The sequence below is a fragment of the Oryx dammah genome, unplaced genomic scaffold (assembly GCF_014754425.2).
Source record: "Oryx dammah isolate SB20612 unplaced genomic scaffold, SCBI_Odam_1.1 HiC_scaffold_10, whole genome shotgun sequence".
NCBI lineage: Eukaryota > Metazoa > Chordata > Mammalia > Artiodactyla > Bovidae > Oryx > Oryx dammah.
The window spans coordinates 31,376,023-31,392,646 of record NW_024070194.1 but is presented as its reverse complement, the minus strand read 5'-3'; the positions used below and the strand labels follow the sequence as shown (position 1 = coordinate 31,392,646).

The 16,624-nt window shown below is 41.7% G+C and overlaps 1 protein-coding gene across 5 annotated transcripts in view; it reads left to right on the top strand.

The window, feature by feature from the left end:
- Window positions 1-16,624, top strand: part of DNAAF9 (dynein axonemal assembly factor 9) — a 169,920-nt gene that overhangs the window by 130,895 nt on the left and 22,401 nt on the right. For all 5 annotated transcript variants that reach the window (XR_005722339.1, XR_005722340.1, XM_040247852.1 and 2 more), the window contains exon 29: window positions 11,044-11,081. Coding sequence is in view for 3 of the 5 variants with exons in the window: in XM_040247852.1 (XP_040103786.1) it covers window positions 11,044-11,081 (38 nt within the window). In the remaining 2 variants the exon portion in view is untranslated. The remainder of the gene's footprint in view (window positions 1-11,043; window positions 11,082-16,624) is intronic.

Genomic DNA, 16,624 nt, shown 5'->3' with positions numbered 1-16,624 from the left:
TTACTCAAATTCATGTCCATTGAATCAGTGTTGCTATCTAACCATCTCTTCCTCTCCTGCCCCCTTCTCCTTTTCCCTTCAGTCTTTCCCAGCATCAGGGTCTTTTCCAATGAGTCAGCTCTTCATATCAGGTGGCCAGAATATTAAGAGCTTCAGCTTCAGCATCAGTCCTTCCAATGAGTATTCAGGGCTTATTTCCTATAGAATTGACTGGTTTGATCTCCTTGCAGTCCACAGATTCTCAAGGGTCTTCTCCAACACCACAATTTGAAAACATAAATTCTTTGGCATTCAGCCTTCCTTATATTCCAGCTCTCACATCCCTACATGACTACTGGAAAAACTATAATTATGATCATACAGACCTTGGTTGGCAAAGTGACATCTGCTTTTTAATACACTGTCTAGGTTTGTTATAACTTACCTTGCAAGGAGCAAGCATCTTTTAATTTCTTAATTAGAATTGCTATCTGCAGTGATTTTGGAGTCCAAGAAAATAAAATATGTCACTGCTTCCACTTTTTCCCCATCTATTTGCCATGAGGTGGTGGAACTATATGCCTTGATCTTAGTTTTTTGAATCTTGAGTTTCAATCCAGCTTTTTTACTCTCCATATGGACTGGCATCTTCTCACCACTTTTCTTTATGCACTAAAAAGTCACCCTTCTAGGGTAGTGGGACTCTAGAAATAAATTCTCCCAGAAAAGAAGAACACCCATGGCAGGCTTTTCTTTTCTTCTTTACTGCAGGGAAGGGGCCTTCTGTAATAAGGCACTTGGAGTACCTCACAGATACTTTTTCATGTGGTTAAGCCATCTTAAAGCATCTTACCTCAGTTAATGACACTCATTCTCACTACTGACAAATGAACTTTTTTTCCCTACTTTGGAAATAATATGACAACAACAAAGAAAATTGGGTAATAATTCACCCATAATCTCACTAACTCAATGTAATATTATAATTTTTGTGAATTCCTTTTTTATCTTTTATGTGCATACTTTTTTTTAACAGTTGTGATATACATAAAGCTTTATATCTTTCTTAGGTTAACATATAAATACATAAGTGAACATATATCAGTCAGTCAGTTCAGTTGCTCAGTCATGTCCGACTCTTTGCAACCCCATGAACCGCAGCACACTAGCCCTCCCTGTCCATCACCAACTCCCGGAGTCCACCCAAACCCATGTCCATCGAGTTGATATGCCATCCAACCATCTCATCCTCCATCGTCCCCTTCTCCTCCTGCTCTCAATCTTTCCCAGCATCAGGGTCTTTTCCAGTGAATCAGCTCTTCGCATCAGGTGGCCAAAGTATTGGAGTTTCAGCTTCAGCATCGGTCCTTCCAGTGAACACCCAGGACTGATCTCCTTTAGGATGGACTGGTTGGATCTCCTTGTAGTCCAAGGGACTCTCAAGAGTCTTCTCCAACACCACAGTTCAAAAGCATCAATTCTTTGGTACTCAGCTTTCTTTATAGTCCAACTCTCACATCCATACATGACCACTGGAAAAACTATAGCCTTGACTAGATGGACCTTTTTTGGCAAAGTAATGTCTCTGCTTTTGAATATGCTGTCTAGGTTGGTCATAACTTTCCTTCCAAGGAGTAAGCGTCTTTTAATTTCATGGCTGCAATCACCATCTGCAGTGATTTTGGAGCCCAGAAAAATAAAGTCTGCCACTGTTTCCACTATTTCCCCATCTATCTGCCATGAAGTGATAGGACCATATATATGTTGCTGTATTACAGTGGTAATTACGTTTTGATTGGTTATGTAATCATTTTGTGTGTGTATGGCTATAATTGTCTTAACCCACTCTCCTCTGTTAGTCACATAGGATGTCTCCAACTTTTCACTATCATAAATAATGCGCTATGGGAACATCTTTATATAAATTTCTTAAATTTCAGACAATTTCCTTAGAATAGATTTATCAAAGATATATTATTATTCAGTTGTATGCAAAGAGCAGACTCATTTGAAAAGACCCTGATGCTGGGAAAGATTGAGGGCAGGAGGAGAAGGGGACGACAGAGGATGAGATGGTTGGATGGCATCACTGACTCAATGGACATGGGTTTGGGTGGACTCCAGGAGTTGGTGATGGACAGGGAGGCCTGGTGTGCTGCAGTTTATGGGGTCACAAAGAGTCGGACACGACTGAGCAACGGAACTGAACTGAACTGATGATCAATTTTATTACTCTATATTCACATTCCCAAAATGCTTTCTGAGTGGGTTTTATAGTTTATACTGCCTCAGTGGTATCTAGAATTATTTATTTCATCATCAGAGAAGTCCCCACTGAGAAGTTTCAGACACTACATTTTCCCTTTGTAGAGCTGTTTGGAGGGCTCCCCTGGTAGGTCAGCTGGTGAAGAATCCTGCAATGCAGGAGACCCCAGTTCAATTCCTGAGTCAGGAAGAACCCCTGGAGAAGGGATAGGCTACCCACTCCAGTATTTTTGGGCTTCCCTCATGGCTCAGTCGGTATAAAATCCCCCTGCAATGTGGGAGACCTGGGTTCGATCCCTGGGTTGGGAAGATTCCCTAGAGGAGGGTATGGCAACCCACTCCAGTGTTCTTGTCTGGAGAATCCCCATGGACAGAGGAGCCTGGCAGGCTGCAGTCCATGGGGTCACAGAGTCGGACATGACTGATTAAGCACAGCACACATATCACAGAGTTGTTTGGGGCTTCCCTGGTGGCTCAAATGGTAAAGAATCTACCTGCAGTGTGGGAGACACGGGTTCAGTCCCTGGGTGGAGAAGATCCCCTAGAGGAGAATGAGAAGGAACTGGCTACCCACTCCAGTATTCTTGCCTGTAGAATTCCAAGGACAGAGGCTGCAAAGTTTCCTTTCTCTGTAGCCTTTAGTAGAATATTTCTAAGAATGTATCCAAGATATGTTATCATGTGGTTTTTCTGATTAGTCCATATATCAATCATTATCATCTCCTGGCAACTGATTGATCTATCCTTAGATCTTCATCTGAAAAAGCTTCCTTCTTATTTGAGTCCCAAGTTGATATCTTTACACTTCTCATAGAAATTACATTAAAAATTACTACCCTAATCATCTTAAGTGATCCTACGAAATGCCTTTACCATTCTTCCTTCTCATTAGCTCTGCTTTCTCTAGGTTCTGCTTTCTCATTAAAGAAAAAAAAAAAAGCTATTTTTCCTTGTGCCTCAAGGTAGGTTATTGCAGTGAATTCTGAGCATCACCATTGTACTTTAGAATACTATGCGAACTCTTATATGCCACTTTTTCTACCATCCATGCCTCTTCTTTTTCTCAAGTTTTTAGTTAAAGATGAATAAAGCAGAAAGAGGTCTATCTAACATGGGACTGGACTCTATCAGAGATACTAACATAGAAAGGTAGGAAAAGATCGTAATAAGCAAAGAACTAGACGAGTACTATTCTACACCATCAAGAAAAAGTTAAGGAGAGAAACTAATAGAGTTGTGTGGGAAGAGTTCAAGGAAGAGATGTTAAAGGTCTGGGGAAATGGGAAGGCGGGATCTTCCTTATAGTAATGAAAATGTTTCTAAAATGAAATTGTGGTAGTGTTTGCACAGCTCTGTAAATTTACTAAAAAAAAAATCATTGAATCATACACTTTAAATGAGTGAATTTTGTGCTGTGCCGATTATATCTCAATAAAACTGTTAAATAGAAAGAATCAGGGACTTCCCCATGGCTCAGTGGTAAAGAATCCACTTGCCAGTGCTGTAGACACTGGTTCAATCCCTGATCCAGGAAGATCTCATATGCCACAGGGCAACTAAGCTTGTGCTCTGGAGCCAGTGAGTCACAGCCACTGAGCCCACATGCTGCAGCTACTGAAGACAGTGTGCTCTAGAGCCTGTACTCCACAGCAAGAGAAGCCTGCTCATTGCAACTAGGGAAAACCTGCACAGCAACAAAGACCCGGCACAGCCAAAACATAAATTAAAAAAAAACTCATTGCACATCGAATCAGAAGTTACTGATTCAGTCCCTGCTTGGGGAACTAGGGTCCTGCATGCCCTGTGATGTGGTCAAAAAAAAAAGACTAGAATGTTATTAAATAACATTAATCTCATTCCACTAAGAAAAGAATTAGAGTGGGAAGGAGGTTCAGGAGACAAGAGGAAGGGGAAATATGTATACTTATGGCTGATTCACAATTGTCATATGGCAGAAATTGTAAAGCATTTATCCTCCAATTAAAAATTTAAAAAGCAGTCACACATTTACTTAAAGTCTAAAATGAATTGAAAAAGGTAATCATATAGAAAAACGTAGAACACTCTAATTGTAAGATTTTTTAAATGGTTGGTAAATTTCTTTAATTTCTGATATAAAACTTAAAAGGTGCAACTATTAAAGTAAATATAACATGGACTTCCTTGGTGGCGCAGTGGATAAGAATCCACCTGCCAGTGCAGAGGAGACTGGTTCAATCCCTGGTCTGGAGATTCCACATGCCACAGAGTAACTAATCCTGTGTGCCACAACTACTGAACCTGTACTCTAGAGCCCATGAGCAACCTCTGAGCCTTCGTGCTGCAACTACTGAAGCTTGTATGCCTTGGAGCCCATGTTCCACAGCAAGAGAAGGCTCCTCAGTGAGAAGCCAGCTCAGTGAGAAGCCACGCACCACAGCAGAGTGTGACCCCCACTCACCGCAGCCAAAGTCCACAAAAAGCCACAAAGACTTAGCGCATTCAGAAAATAATTATAACAAAACATCCTAATGGATACACAATACATATATGTATTTATTAAAGTATTATTAAATGACAGAAGTAGTAAAAAGATTAAGTGACCAGTGTTAACCCCATACATTTGTAAAAAGAAAAAAAGTCCAGGAATTCCCTGGCAGTCCAAGAAACCTAGATGTCCATCAACAGATGAATGAATAAAGAAGTTGTGGTACATATACACAATGGAATATTACTCAGCCATAAAAAGGAATGGATTTGAGTCACTTCGTGAGGTGGATGAACCTAGAGCCTGTTATACAGAGTGAAACAGGCAGTGAAAGTACCAAACCCATGGCCTGGGCTCGATCCCTGGTCGGGGAACTAAGATCCCACAACCCACATGTCATGTCCCAAAAAAAAGAAAGAAAAGAAATCCTTATAAGGCAAACTGTGGTAGATTAAAATTCTGGCCATAGCAAAAGCAGCCCTTCCCATCAGGACTTAAGGTGAATCTACTTTTCACCCTTTGAATTTTGGCTCAGGCATTGTGACTTGGCCTTGGCCAGTGGGTCCTCAAGAAGCATGAAACAAGCCAAGGCTTGAAAAGCATTTTACACTTTGGGGCTTGCCCTCTCTTGCTTCTGGGAGTTAAGAACCACCAAATGAAGAGGCTGCTGGAGGGTGAAAGACAATGTGGATAGAGAGCCCCAGCCATCTATTCCTACCATCTAGACCAAGACCACTGTTGGGCCTGTGAGTGAGACCATCTTAAAGAGTCATCACCCCTGCTAAACTATACCCATTCAACCTATAGAACCATGAGAAATAATAAATCATTATTTTAAGCCACTTAGTTTTGGGGTGATTTATTATGCTGCAACTTGTGTAGAAAAATAGGTACTTTTTTTTCCCCAATACTGTTGATAGGAATGTAAAATGATTTAATCTCTTTGGAGTCAAATATGGCCATTCCATTGCTGGAATTTTATTATACAGTCATATTTTTAGAAATGTGCAAAGATATATATGTTTTGGGGTATTTGTTTCAGGCAGAATTTTTATTTTTTATTTATATATATTTTTAAATTTGTGAGTTTAAATTTTATTCAGGGACTTAACTGAGGACTATAGTCCAGGGCACAGGTCTGAGGAATTCAAGCAGAATTTTTAATTCTGAACTGTAGAGCCCACTCCAGCATGTTTAGTTGGGGAGAAATTTACTAATGGACAGTATAGCTTGAAAAGCCTCTAGGAGGGTCAGACGGTATTGATGAGGCATCCAGGTGGAACACTCAAACTTCCTGTAGCGCTGCCCCAGTGAGATCCCCCTCGGGCTGTCTGAGGCTATGTCAGTCACTTCTTCCACCAGAAAATGGAGTCTGCTTCCCATGCTGCTGCTGCTGCTGCTAAGTCGCTTCAGTCGTGTCCGACTCTGTGTGACCCCAGAGATAGCAGCCTACCAGGCTCCCCCGTCCCTGGGATTCTCCAGGCAAGAACACTGGAGTGGGTTGCTATTTCCTTCTCCAGTGCGTGAAAGTGAAGTCGCTCAGTCGTGTCCGACTCTTTGCGACCCCATGGACTGTAGCCTACCAGGCTTCTCTGCCCATGGGATTTTCCAGGCAAGAGTACTGGAGTGGGGTGCCATTGCCTTCTCCTCTGCTTCCCATGCATTGCCTCATTTACTGTGTTCTTTGCCACATGGAGTCTCTTTGGTAAAACTTAAGTTGTATGCTTGTACCAGATGGCAGGAAAGGCCAGAAAAGCAGTTTTCTGCCATTTACTTGAAGGACAGGCTTCCTCAGTCCAAGTCTGGGAAAAGTGTTTAGAAGGTATCAGTCAGTTAGTCAGTCAGTCATATGGGCAGTCTGAAATATAATAGATGTGCTCTACAGTGTTCAAGACAATAACGTTAATATCAAATGGAAATAACCCAAATGCTCATTAGTAAGTGACTGGTGCAATTTGAGGATGGAAGCAGGTGGCACAGTGGTAAAAAATCCACCTACCAGTGCAGGAGACGTAAGAGATGCAGATTTGATCCTTCGGTTGGGAAGATCCCCTGGAGAAAGAAATGGCAACCCACTTCAGTATTCTTGCCTGGAAAATCCCATGGACAGAGGAGCCTGGCAGGGTATAGCCCATGGGGTCACAAAAATTCAGACACAACTTAGTGAATGAGCATGTGTAATGGAATACTATGCAGGCATTTTTAAAAATTAGGTAGATTTTTATGTACCGATATGGAAAATGCCCATAATACTTTGTGAAGTGAGAAAAGGAAATCAGCAAAACAATATGTATTCTTTAAATGTCTATTTGACTAAACATAGAAAATATCTGGAACAATACATCCCAAACTGTGAATAGTGGTTTCTTCTGGGAAGTGGTTAGTCCCTTGGGGGCAGATGTTGGATGATGTGTAAAACATTTGCTATTTTATAGTATCATGTATATTGCTTCTTTTAATATACAGCTTTATTGAAATTTAATACACATATCATAAAAGTCACTGTTTTAAAATGTCCCTTTCAGTCACTCCCCATTTCTTTTTTTTCCCAATCCCTGGCAACTAGTCTACTTTCTGTTTCTATGGATATGCTTATTCTGGATATTTTCGTATATGTTGCCTTTTGTGCCTGGCTTCTTTCAAGGCTCATCCATGCTGTGGCACGTGTCAGTGTTTCATTCCTTTTTATGGACAAGTATTCTATTGTATGGATATATCACATCTTTTTTACCCACTCATCAGTTGATGGACATTAAGAGTTTTTTACATCTTTTGGCTATCATAAATATACTACTATGAATGTTTATGTTTAAGTTTTAATATGGTCATGTTTTCTGTTCTCTTGGGTAGAATTGCTGGTTCATATAGTAACTATTTAACTTTTGGAGGAACTGCAAACTGTTATCCAAAGCCATTACACCATTTGCATCTTCAACAACAATATATGAGGGTTCCCGTTTCTCCATGTCTTCACCAGTACTTGTTATTGTCTGTCTTCAATCAGTTTAGGGGCTTTACAGTTTAGGGGCTTTCCTAGTGGTCCAGTTAAGTATCTGCCTTGTAATGCAAAAGAAAGAGGAGGAAAAAAATGTATTACAGTTTAGGAAGGAGGATGATGTGTATAGAAGGAAAGGAATTGAGCTATCATTTGTTTTCTGCTGTTTTTTAGACAGTGTGATGCTTTACCTCTTTCAGTCCTCAAAATCCCTTTAAGTATTTTGGGAGGCATTTAAGGTAAGCATCATTACCATGTTTTACTGTGAGGAAGCTGATGCTCAGAAAAGTTAAATAATTTCCCGAATGCCACATCCATGGCATGTACACAGTCAATCATGATATGGGGTACTATAAGAAAAATTCATGTAATTTTACAAGAATTGTTTAAAACAGTGATATCTCAATGAGAAGTTGCATAAGTGTGCAAGTCTGTGTGTTCTGAGTATTTACTTTGCAGCTCTTTAAAGTGCTTAATGACCCTCTAACCTGTTAGAGGTTTAAAACATGAGCTTCCAACCTGTGACTGTATAAGATGCATTGAGAGGGAGCATTGCTCAGCTTCGTCTCAGATGCTACTGGTATGAATTGCTGTGCGCTTCTGCGGGAAAGCAAGCAGGACACTGAGAAGGGCTTTTAAGGCATATACTGTAAAGTCACAGGAACATCATCAAAAACCTATAAATAATCAATGCTGGAGAGGATGTGGAGAAAAGGGAACATCTTACACTGTTGGTGGGAATGTAAATTGACACAGCCACAATGGAGAACAGTTTGGAAATTTCTTCTAAAAACTAGGGATAAAACCTACCATGTCATCCAGCAATCCCACTACTGGGCATATACCCTGAGAAAGCCATTCTAAAAGACACATGTACCCCAGTGTTGATTGCAGCATTGTTTACAGAAGGCAGGTCATAGAAGCAATCTATCTGTCCTTTGATAGATGAATGGATAAAGCAGTTGGTAGTACATATATATACAATGGAATACTATTCAACCATAAAAAGGAATGAATTTGAGTCAGTTCCTAGTGAAGTGAATGAACCCAGAGCCTGTTATACAGAGCGAAGTAAGTCAGAAAGAGACAAATGTCGTACATTAACGCGTATATTGGAAATCTAGAAAATGGTCTTGATGAACCTGTTTGTAGGACAGCAGTAGAGACAAAGACATGAAGAACGGACTTGTGGACACAGTGAGGGAGGGAGAAAGGGAGACGAACTGAGAGAGTAGCACTGAAGCATATGTAAAATAGATAGCCAGTGAGAATTTGCTGCGTGACACAGGAAGCTCAACCCAGTGCTCTGTGACAGCCTAGATGGGTGGGATGGGGTGGGGGGTGGGACAGAGTTTCAAGAGGGAGGGGTCATATATATATACCTATGGCTGATTCATCTTGATGCATGGTAGAAACCAATACAACATTGTAACACAGTTATTCTCAAATTATAAATAAATTTTAAAAATAAAGTTATAGGCACTTACTTGATGGAGACAGACATTTTCTAAGAATGCATTCGTGGATTTTCCTGGTCGTCCAGTGGTTAAGAATCTGCCTGCCAGTGCAGAGAACATGGGTTCAGTCCCTGGTCTGGAAAGATTCTACATGCTGTGGGGCAGCTAAGTCTGAGCACTGTAGCCACTGAAGCCCAGGTGCCCTACAGCCTATGCTGTGCAACAAGAGAAGCCACTGCAATGAGGAGCCAGCACACTGCCACTAGAGAGTAGCCCCTACTCACCACAACTGAAGAAAGCCTGTGCGTAGCAGTGAAGACCCAGCACAGCCAAAATTAAATAATTGTTTTAAAGAATACATGTGCTCTGCAGCTGACCCTTCAGTGGACTGTGAATGCAGTGAAGTCAGTGAGCTCTATTCTTGGGGGACTTAACTGAGGATCTCTCTCCCTTTGTTCTGGGGTTCCTAACCTTAATCAGAGCACATCGGGGTTCCTCTATAAAATTCTTTAGAAACCATGAAGGAATCAGGCAGGTGAACTAGATCCACAGCCCAAAGTTGTACTTAGCCAAGTGGCTCACTCATCCACCAAATTTGGTTCCAAATGGTGTGTGTCTGACCATTGTCAAAAATCAAATTAAAAGATGAAGATTTGCCACCACCAAGGAAATTGCAAGAGAAAAACTCCCCTAAGTGTTTTGAATAGCATTAATACCTGCCAACTAGACAAGCAACAATTCAGAGGGTGACTTCAGCAAGCATCTTACTTGCAGGGGTAGACAACACATGAGCTTTGTGGTGTTAAACAAACCTGGGCCCCTGTGTAAACCCTCCCATTTCCTAGCTGCATGTAGGACCTTGGGCCAAGTGCTTAGCTTGCTTAGCCACCATGAACCCAGTGTTTGCAACTTTTAAGTATGCAAGGCACAGGGTGGACATGAGAATAAAATTGTATATGTGAACTGCTTGCCCAGTGCCCAGTCCATAGTAAAAGCCTTTGATAAAAGATAGCTGTTCTCATTAGTATTGGCTTTCTTCACCAAGAAGAGCACTGTGGTGTTTTAGAAGTTTTAAAACACTAAGAATATTGAGTTATTCTTTGGAGCTTACTACAGAGCTACAGTTGTTAACTCATACTTTGAATTAGTCACCCTCAATCTATTCAGTCAGTCTCCTACATTTCATTCACCATTCGAGCTTAGAATAAGGTTAAAGGGTGCAGGGTCTTCTGTGGTGGTCCAGTGGTTAAGAATCCTTGTAATGCAGGGGATGCAGGTTTGACCCCTGACCCATGAACCAAGATCCCACATGTTGTGGAGCATCTAAGCCTGTGCGCCACAGCTAGAGAGTCTGCATGCCATAATGAAAGATCCTGCCTGACACAGCTAACACCAGACACAGCCAAATAAACAAATGCTTTTTAAAAAAGATTAAAGGGGAACCTGGATTTAGTTGTGCACATAACAGGAAATATGGCAACTTTGTTGTTGAAGGCCCTTGGCAGAATTAGGCAAGTGTAATTTTTCTTATCTTCCTTTGAAAGTTCCCCTGTACTAACAAGACAGTATCTCTTCAGGGTAAAAGAAAAAGACCAATCTCTCTTTCTCCATTTCCTATAGTTTCGGGCGTTGAACAAGGATCAACAGTCTCAAGTTCAACAGACCATGTTGGGACTTTTTTAGGGTTTCTGGCTTAGGGAACTCTGGTTCAAAACTGTGAATACCTTTTGTATAACCATGGCTATCTTTAATGTTCAGTGTTGCCTGCCAGTTGCCCCACTAAGTAAGCCATTTTATATGTTGGTGATAGTCAAAATTTTGTGAGAAATCAGTGAAAATTCTGAGGTTAATTGTTTTAAATATTTGTTTTCTCTCCGTAGATTCCTGTTTCCTAAATTTCTTGACCAGTGTTCGCAAGGTAAGCAATGTGCTCTACATCCTGCTTGCATGCCTTTCAAATTCTGTTTAGATGCAACAGACTTTCCATGTTCCCACCTGCCATTCTAAAATCTAAAACAAAACTGATCCAGGGAAAACTGTGGCATTTTTTGCTGTTATCTTGTTTGATAGGCAGGTTTCTTCCAAGAGTTTGTCTCAATGATAATAAATTGCCATGTCAACACCTCTTTTGAGCTGTGCTTAACTCTGCCCTCCCTTCCAACTAATGTCAGTTGACTCAATGAGTATTCCTAGCCTGTGAATCAGCAAGATTTTGATGTATTTCTCCTGTCCCATGAGTGCAGAGTATGGCCCAGTACAACCTTCTCCTTTAACCGTCTGCTGCATACACTGAGATTTTCCACATCTGCTTTATAATATATAGAAAAATCCACCCATCTTGTAGGTTGTACTCACCCTTGCGTTGTCCTACCATCTGGCAGTCTGGAAGCAGCACTTTTTAGTCAGATTAGCTATAGTGGCTGGAGACCCAGAGTAAATTTTAAATTTCCTACAGTAGTGATAAAATGCTTATTGTTGTCAGAAGACCTGGGTTCTGGGCTTCCTGAAGCAGCCCAGCAAGTGGAAATCAGATGGAAGAAAACTCAGTGTCCCCAGCACAGGTTTTCCCTGCTGATCCCATTGCCAGTCTGCAGGGAATGGGGACAACAGAGCATTAGCAGAGCTGTTGTCTTGGGAAAGAGCTGAGCTGGAGGCTGTGCAGAGCAGGAGACTGGGTCACTGGAGAGAAGAGTGTATGTTTTTGGCTGCTGCACTGAGGAGTCTCAGGTCCACCTTTTTAGAGGCCCTTGTTGCTTTTTAGGCACTGCACCCTAGAAGCAGAGTTGAATGGAGGTTGGCTGGGTCTATCCACAGTGTCCACCCAAGGTAGATCAAAGAGATTTTTGGGGGGTCTGGGTCAATAGGATGTAGTAACAGGCTGGATGGGGGACATTGAAACAAGAAGTATCTGGAATGACTTCTAGGTTTCTGGCTTGGGAGATTGGGAAAGTTGATGGTACATATCCTTGAAATAGACTACATAGGAAAAAACATAGGTCCAGGAGATAACCAAGGAGAGCTGTCTGGTCCTTTGTTAAATGCTTGGAAGTCATCATCAAAGCCAAGGGTGTGGGCTATAGTCCACCCCATGTCCACCACATGATCACACGATGTTTGACACCCTGGTGCCCCTTGGCTCCTTGACACTTTCCTTCAGCGGCCTTCTCCCTTTTTTGCATGTGGGGAAAGCGATCAGGCTGCCTTGGCAAAGAACCTTAGGGAAGTGCTCTGTCTTTACCATCCGTGAACCTGGGCCAATATTACAAGAGGATAGCCCTTTTAAGCCAAGACAGAATGAGATCTGTCTGGCATTTGGTAGGCATATTTCATTAACACAGCCTTCCAACTCATTCTTCAAAGGCAATGTATGTCAACTCTGCTTATATAAAGAAAGCTAGGGGGAATTCCCTGGTGATCCAGTGGTTAGGACTTGGTGCTTTCACTACCACAAACCAAGTTTAATCCCTGGTCAAGGAACTTAAAAAAAAGAAAGCTAGGGATGTGATCAGATGTGGGCAGGTGCCTTTGAGGCCATATATCCTGTTTTCTGAAGTGCAAGGGGCTGGTTAAGTGTTAGTGCCTTAGTAAACATCTTCCCCTTACATCTGGGCACAGAGGACCCTATAGACTAATCTGACCTGGTTCACCATGAGCGCTAGCCTTCTGGGAAGACAGGAGATAAGGGCAAGTATTTCTTTCTCCTCGGAGATTTAGTGCCTCTCTTAAAGGTGGAATCTGCCACCGGTAGACAAACATTTCATGTCCCAAGGGAGCATTTGCCTCCTTTGCTCCTGTTCCTAAGCCAAGCTCTGATTCATTGCTTTTATAACAAGGGATTATTTTACAGTGAGAAAAGCGCTGTATAGCAACCACAAAATGATGTGTATTACAGAAATCCAAGAATTAGGGAATAATCTCAATGCTTAAACGACCAGCACGGCTCATTATAATGCTAGCTTTAAAGCAGAGAACAGACATTTTGCTCCCATGACCTGCTTTTAGAAGTATCTATATAGTGGAGGAAATGGCAGCCCACTCCAGTGTTCTTGCCTGGAGAATCCCATGGACAGGGGAGCCTGGCTGGATACAGCCCATGGGGTTGCAAAGAGTCAGACACAACTTAGCAACTACATAGATATAGAAGACAAACTGGTGGTTACCAAAGGAGAGACCGAAGTGTGGTGGGGCAAATTATGTGTATGGGATTAAGAGATAAAAACTTCTATGTATAAACAGCAACAAGTTTATATTGTATCAGATAAACAATTATAGCCACTATTGTATAATGATATTCAATGGAGTATAATCTGTAGAAATACTAAATCACTGTGCTGCACACGTGAAACTAGTATAATATTGTAAATCTTCTATACTACAATTTAATAATAAAAAATTATAAAAAAAGAAATATCTATAGATAGACGAAGTGAGGTTTGATTTCTTCTAGGCTGCTGGAAGCCTTTACCCAGACTGGGATGGTCAAACAGACCTCAGAGATGTTTCTCCACTCTTGGGAATGGGCCAGGCCAGGCTGCCTGCTCACTCACAGCCCAGACTCGTGAGGCATTGGCTAAATCAGAGTATCCATTCCTTTGTACATAGCAGGAGGATGGCCCAAGCTGGATGAAACTGCCCACAATGGCCTCTTCACCTTGTGCTCCAGATAACTGCTGTACCTTGCCTTAATGATGGCATTTCCTCTTGGCAGGTAGCAGTTTGCATAGCTGGCCTAAGGAATGCTGGGGATAATCCTTTTGCTTGTTTCTCCATAAAGCAAAGCCCCTTTTCTATGTCCAATTCCTGACCTAGAATCCAAAGCCCACAGGGTTTGTCTACATGATACTCATGGGGCAAACAGAACTTTGAGCAAGGTGTCTGTCAGAGACTCAGACCCTAACTTTTTCTCAGGCACGTCAAGCCTGTGCTTGTGATTCTGGTGCTTGCTGCTCAGGTTGGCACGTTTGCAATAGACTGACTCTTCAGTTTCTTTTGCCCAAGAAGATACTAAATAGAATCCAAGGGCTTTGCAGATCTCTCAGCCTTTCCTGGCTCCTCACTGCAAGATACACCACTGCTATTCTTGTCTTCACCCTGGGACTTTCATGGACCCTTGCAGGAGCTGGCTCTCATAACTGCCCTCTCTGGAATGTGCTGACCCTTCTAGAACCCTACCTCCTTCCCCACTGTGCCACATTCTGGGCCTGGCTGCCTAGTCTTGTCTTACTTAGTTTCCAGAGGCCCCAGCCACTTCCTGTAGCTGCACCAGGACATGGAGTTCTGGCAGTAAGCTCACCAGACTGTCCTCATTGCCTGCCCGCAGCCTCCAGAGTGACCTTATTTTAAATGGGAGTGGGAGCACAGGCACTACCAGTGTCATCTTTCTTAGGAGGCTTCTCTGACACTCGCTGCAGATGGTCCATCTTAATGTTAAAGCTTATGACAAGGAAGGCATGTGAGGAGCCTTTTTAATATAGAATAAACAAAAACTAGACATATTCTACATTTGAATTTCTAAGTCTTATGCTATTACCATATCTAGGCCATACCTGAAAACCTAGGGGATAGAAGTTTTAAGTGTAGAAGAATTTGTTAAGAAAATATGGTTTTGTATATTCCTGTATGCTTGTATATGCATAGACCATCTGAGGAGACATATCCGAAATCTGCTTATTACTGGTTGCCTCTGGGGAGAAGTAAGGTTCAGGGTGCCAGAGAAGGGAAGAAGAAACTTTATACTGAACCCATTCACACCTTAATGAATTTTGTACTAAAATATGTATATCTAATCTTAGCTACCTTTTAAAATGGCTATCTGATGAATGATACTTGCTCAGACTTGCAAGTGGGAAAATTTTTGGCATGTGGGTACCCACAGCTTAGTTGCGACGTTGGACTGCAAAGAGATCCAACTCAGTCAATCCTAAAGGAAATCGACCCTGAATATTCATTGGAAGGACTGATGCTGAAACTGAAGCTCCAGTACTTTGGCCACCTGATGTGAAGAGTCAGCTCATTGATGCTGGGAAAGATTGAAGGCAAGAGCAGAAAGGGACAACAGAAGATGAGATGGTTGCATGGCATTATCAACTTAATGGACGTGAGTTTGAGCAAACTCTGAGAGATGGCGATGGACAGGAAAGCCTGGCATGCTGCAGTCCATGGAGTCACAAAGCGATGGATATGATTTAGCAACTGAACAATTACAACATAACCTTTGTGTGTGCCTTGTCCCCGTCGTAACACATGACCATTGACATGAATCTCCTAACCCCTGCTCCCTGGTTGTGAATGGAATATGGTTATGAGGTTAAAATCAATCTTTAGAGTTTGGGAACACTTTTTAAATACAATTGGTGAGAGGAAGTATCCCTGACTTCTGCCCTGGAGTAGGGGCAGAGGCCGAGGCCAAGGCCAAGGCCAGGGGTCCTAGAAGCTGCTTTCAAACTAGTGATAGCCACTCATCTAAACCATGGGCTCAGTACTTTAGGCTGGTGAGAGTCACGTGACTTAGCTTCCTGCATGTTGCTGTGGCTAACTAAGGTCCACGTGCAACAGCAGTCCCTGTCAGTCTGAGGAATGGATCAGTCCAGTCTCCTTGGTGTAGATGATGGTCGTGGTAGTAGTGTCAGGTTACGTTTAATGAGTTCTTTCTTTCTGTAGCCTGTGATAAGCATTTCACTGAGAACCTGGAGGTACATGTTCCCATCTAACAGAGGAGGATTTAGGGCTCAGAGAGAAAGTTGAGCAGTTTGCCTAATGTTACCTATGAATAATTAGTAGAACCTAGAATTCAAACTCAGATTTTCTTGACTCTAAAAACTCATGCTTTCATCTTTATGCTGTCTTCTTACAAATAAGAAGAAGACAAATAAAAATATAAATCATATTTTAAGCATCACCCATGTTATTCAAAGGAGCTCTCCTAAGTTTAGAGAAAGGGAGACAGCAGGGTGACATGAGGGGAGGATTGGGGTAGTAAGGTATTAGAGAAGATCTTAAAGAAGAAGTAAGCTAGTGAACAAAGTACAGAACAGTATAATATGCCACTAATCATGGAGGAAATGTATATATACACATTTGCTTGTATAAACTCAGCATATACGTGGGAGAAGACTCTGGTAAATGTGGTTGTCTTCAGGGAGAGGTAATAGGTAGCTGGGGAGAAAGAGAATTTGTTTTCTCTTGTGAACCCTTCCATGCATTATGACCTTTGCCTTCAGAAACTAAGTATAGCTAATTTTTTTAAAAAACCAAACACTTTACTGAAGTAAATAGTATTGGCAAGAGTCCTCTGTACTGAGTACTCATTATTCAGAGTCCTGTAGTTACACAGTTACTTAGGAAAGCTGAAGTCTTACAACTTAGAGACATTATGAAGTAATTATTTATAAAACTGGTCTCTTTTAGTGAAAAGATTAATGATGAGCATTAAATCTTTTTAGATACAAAACTAATTACAGT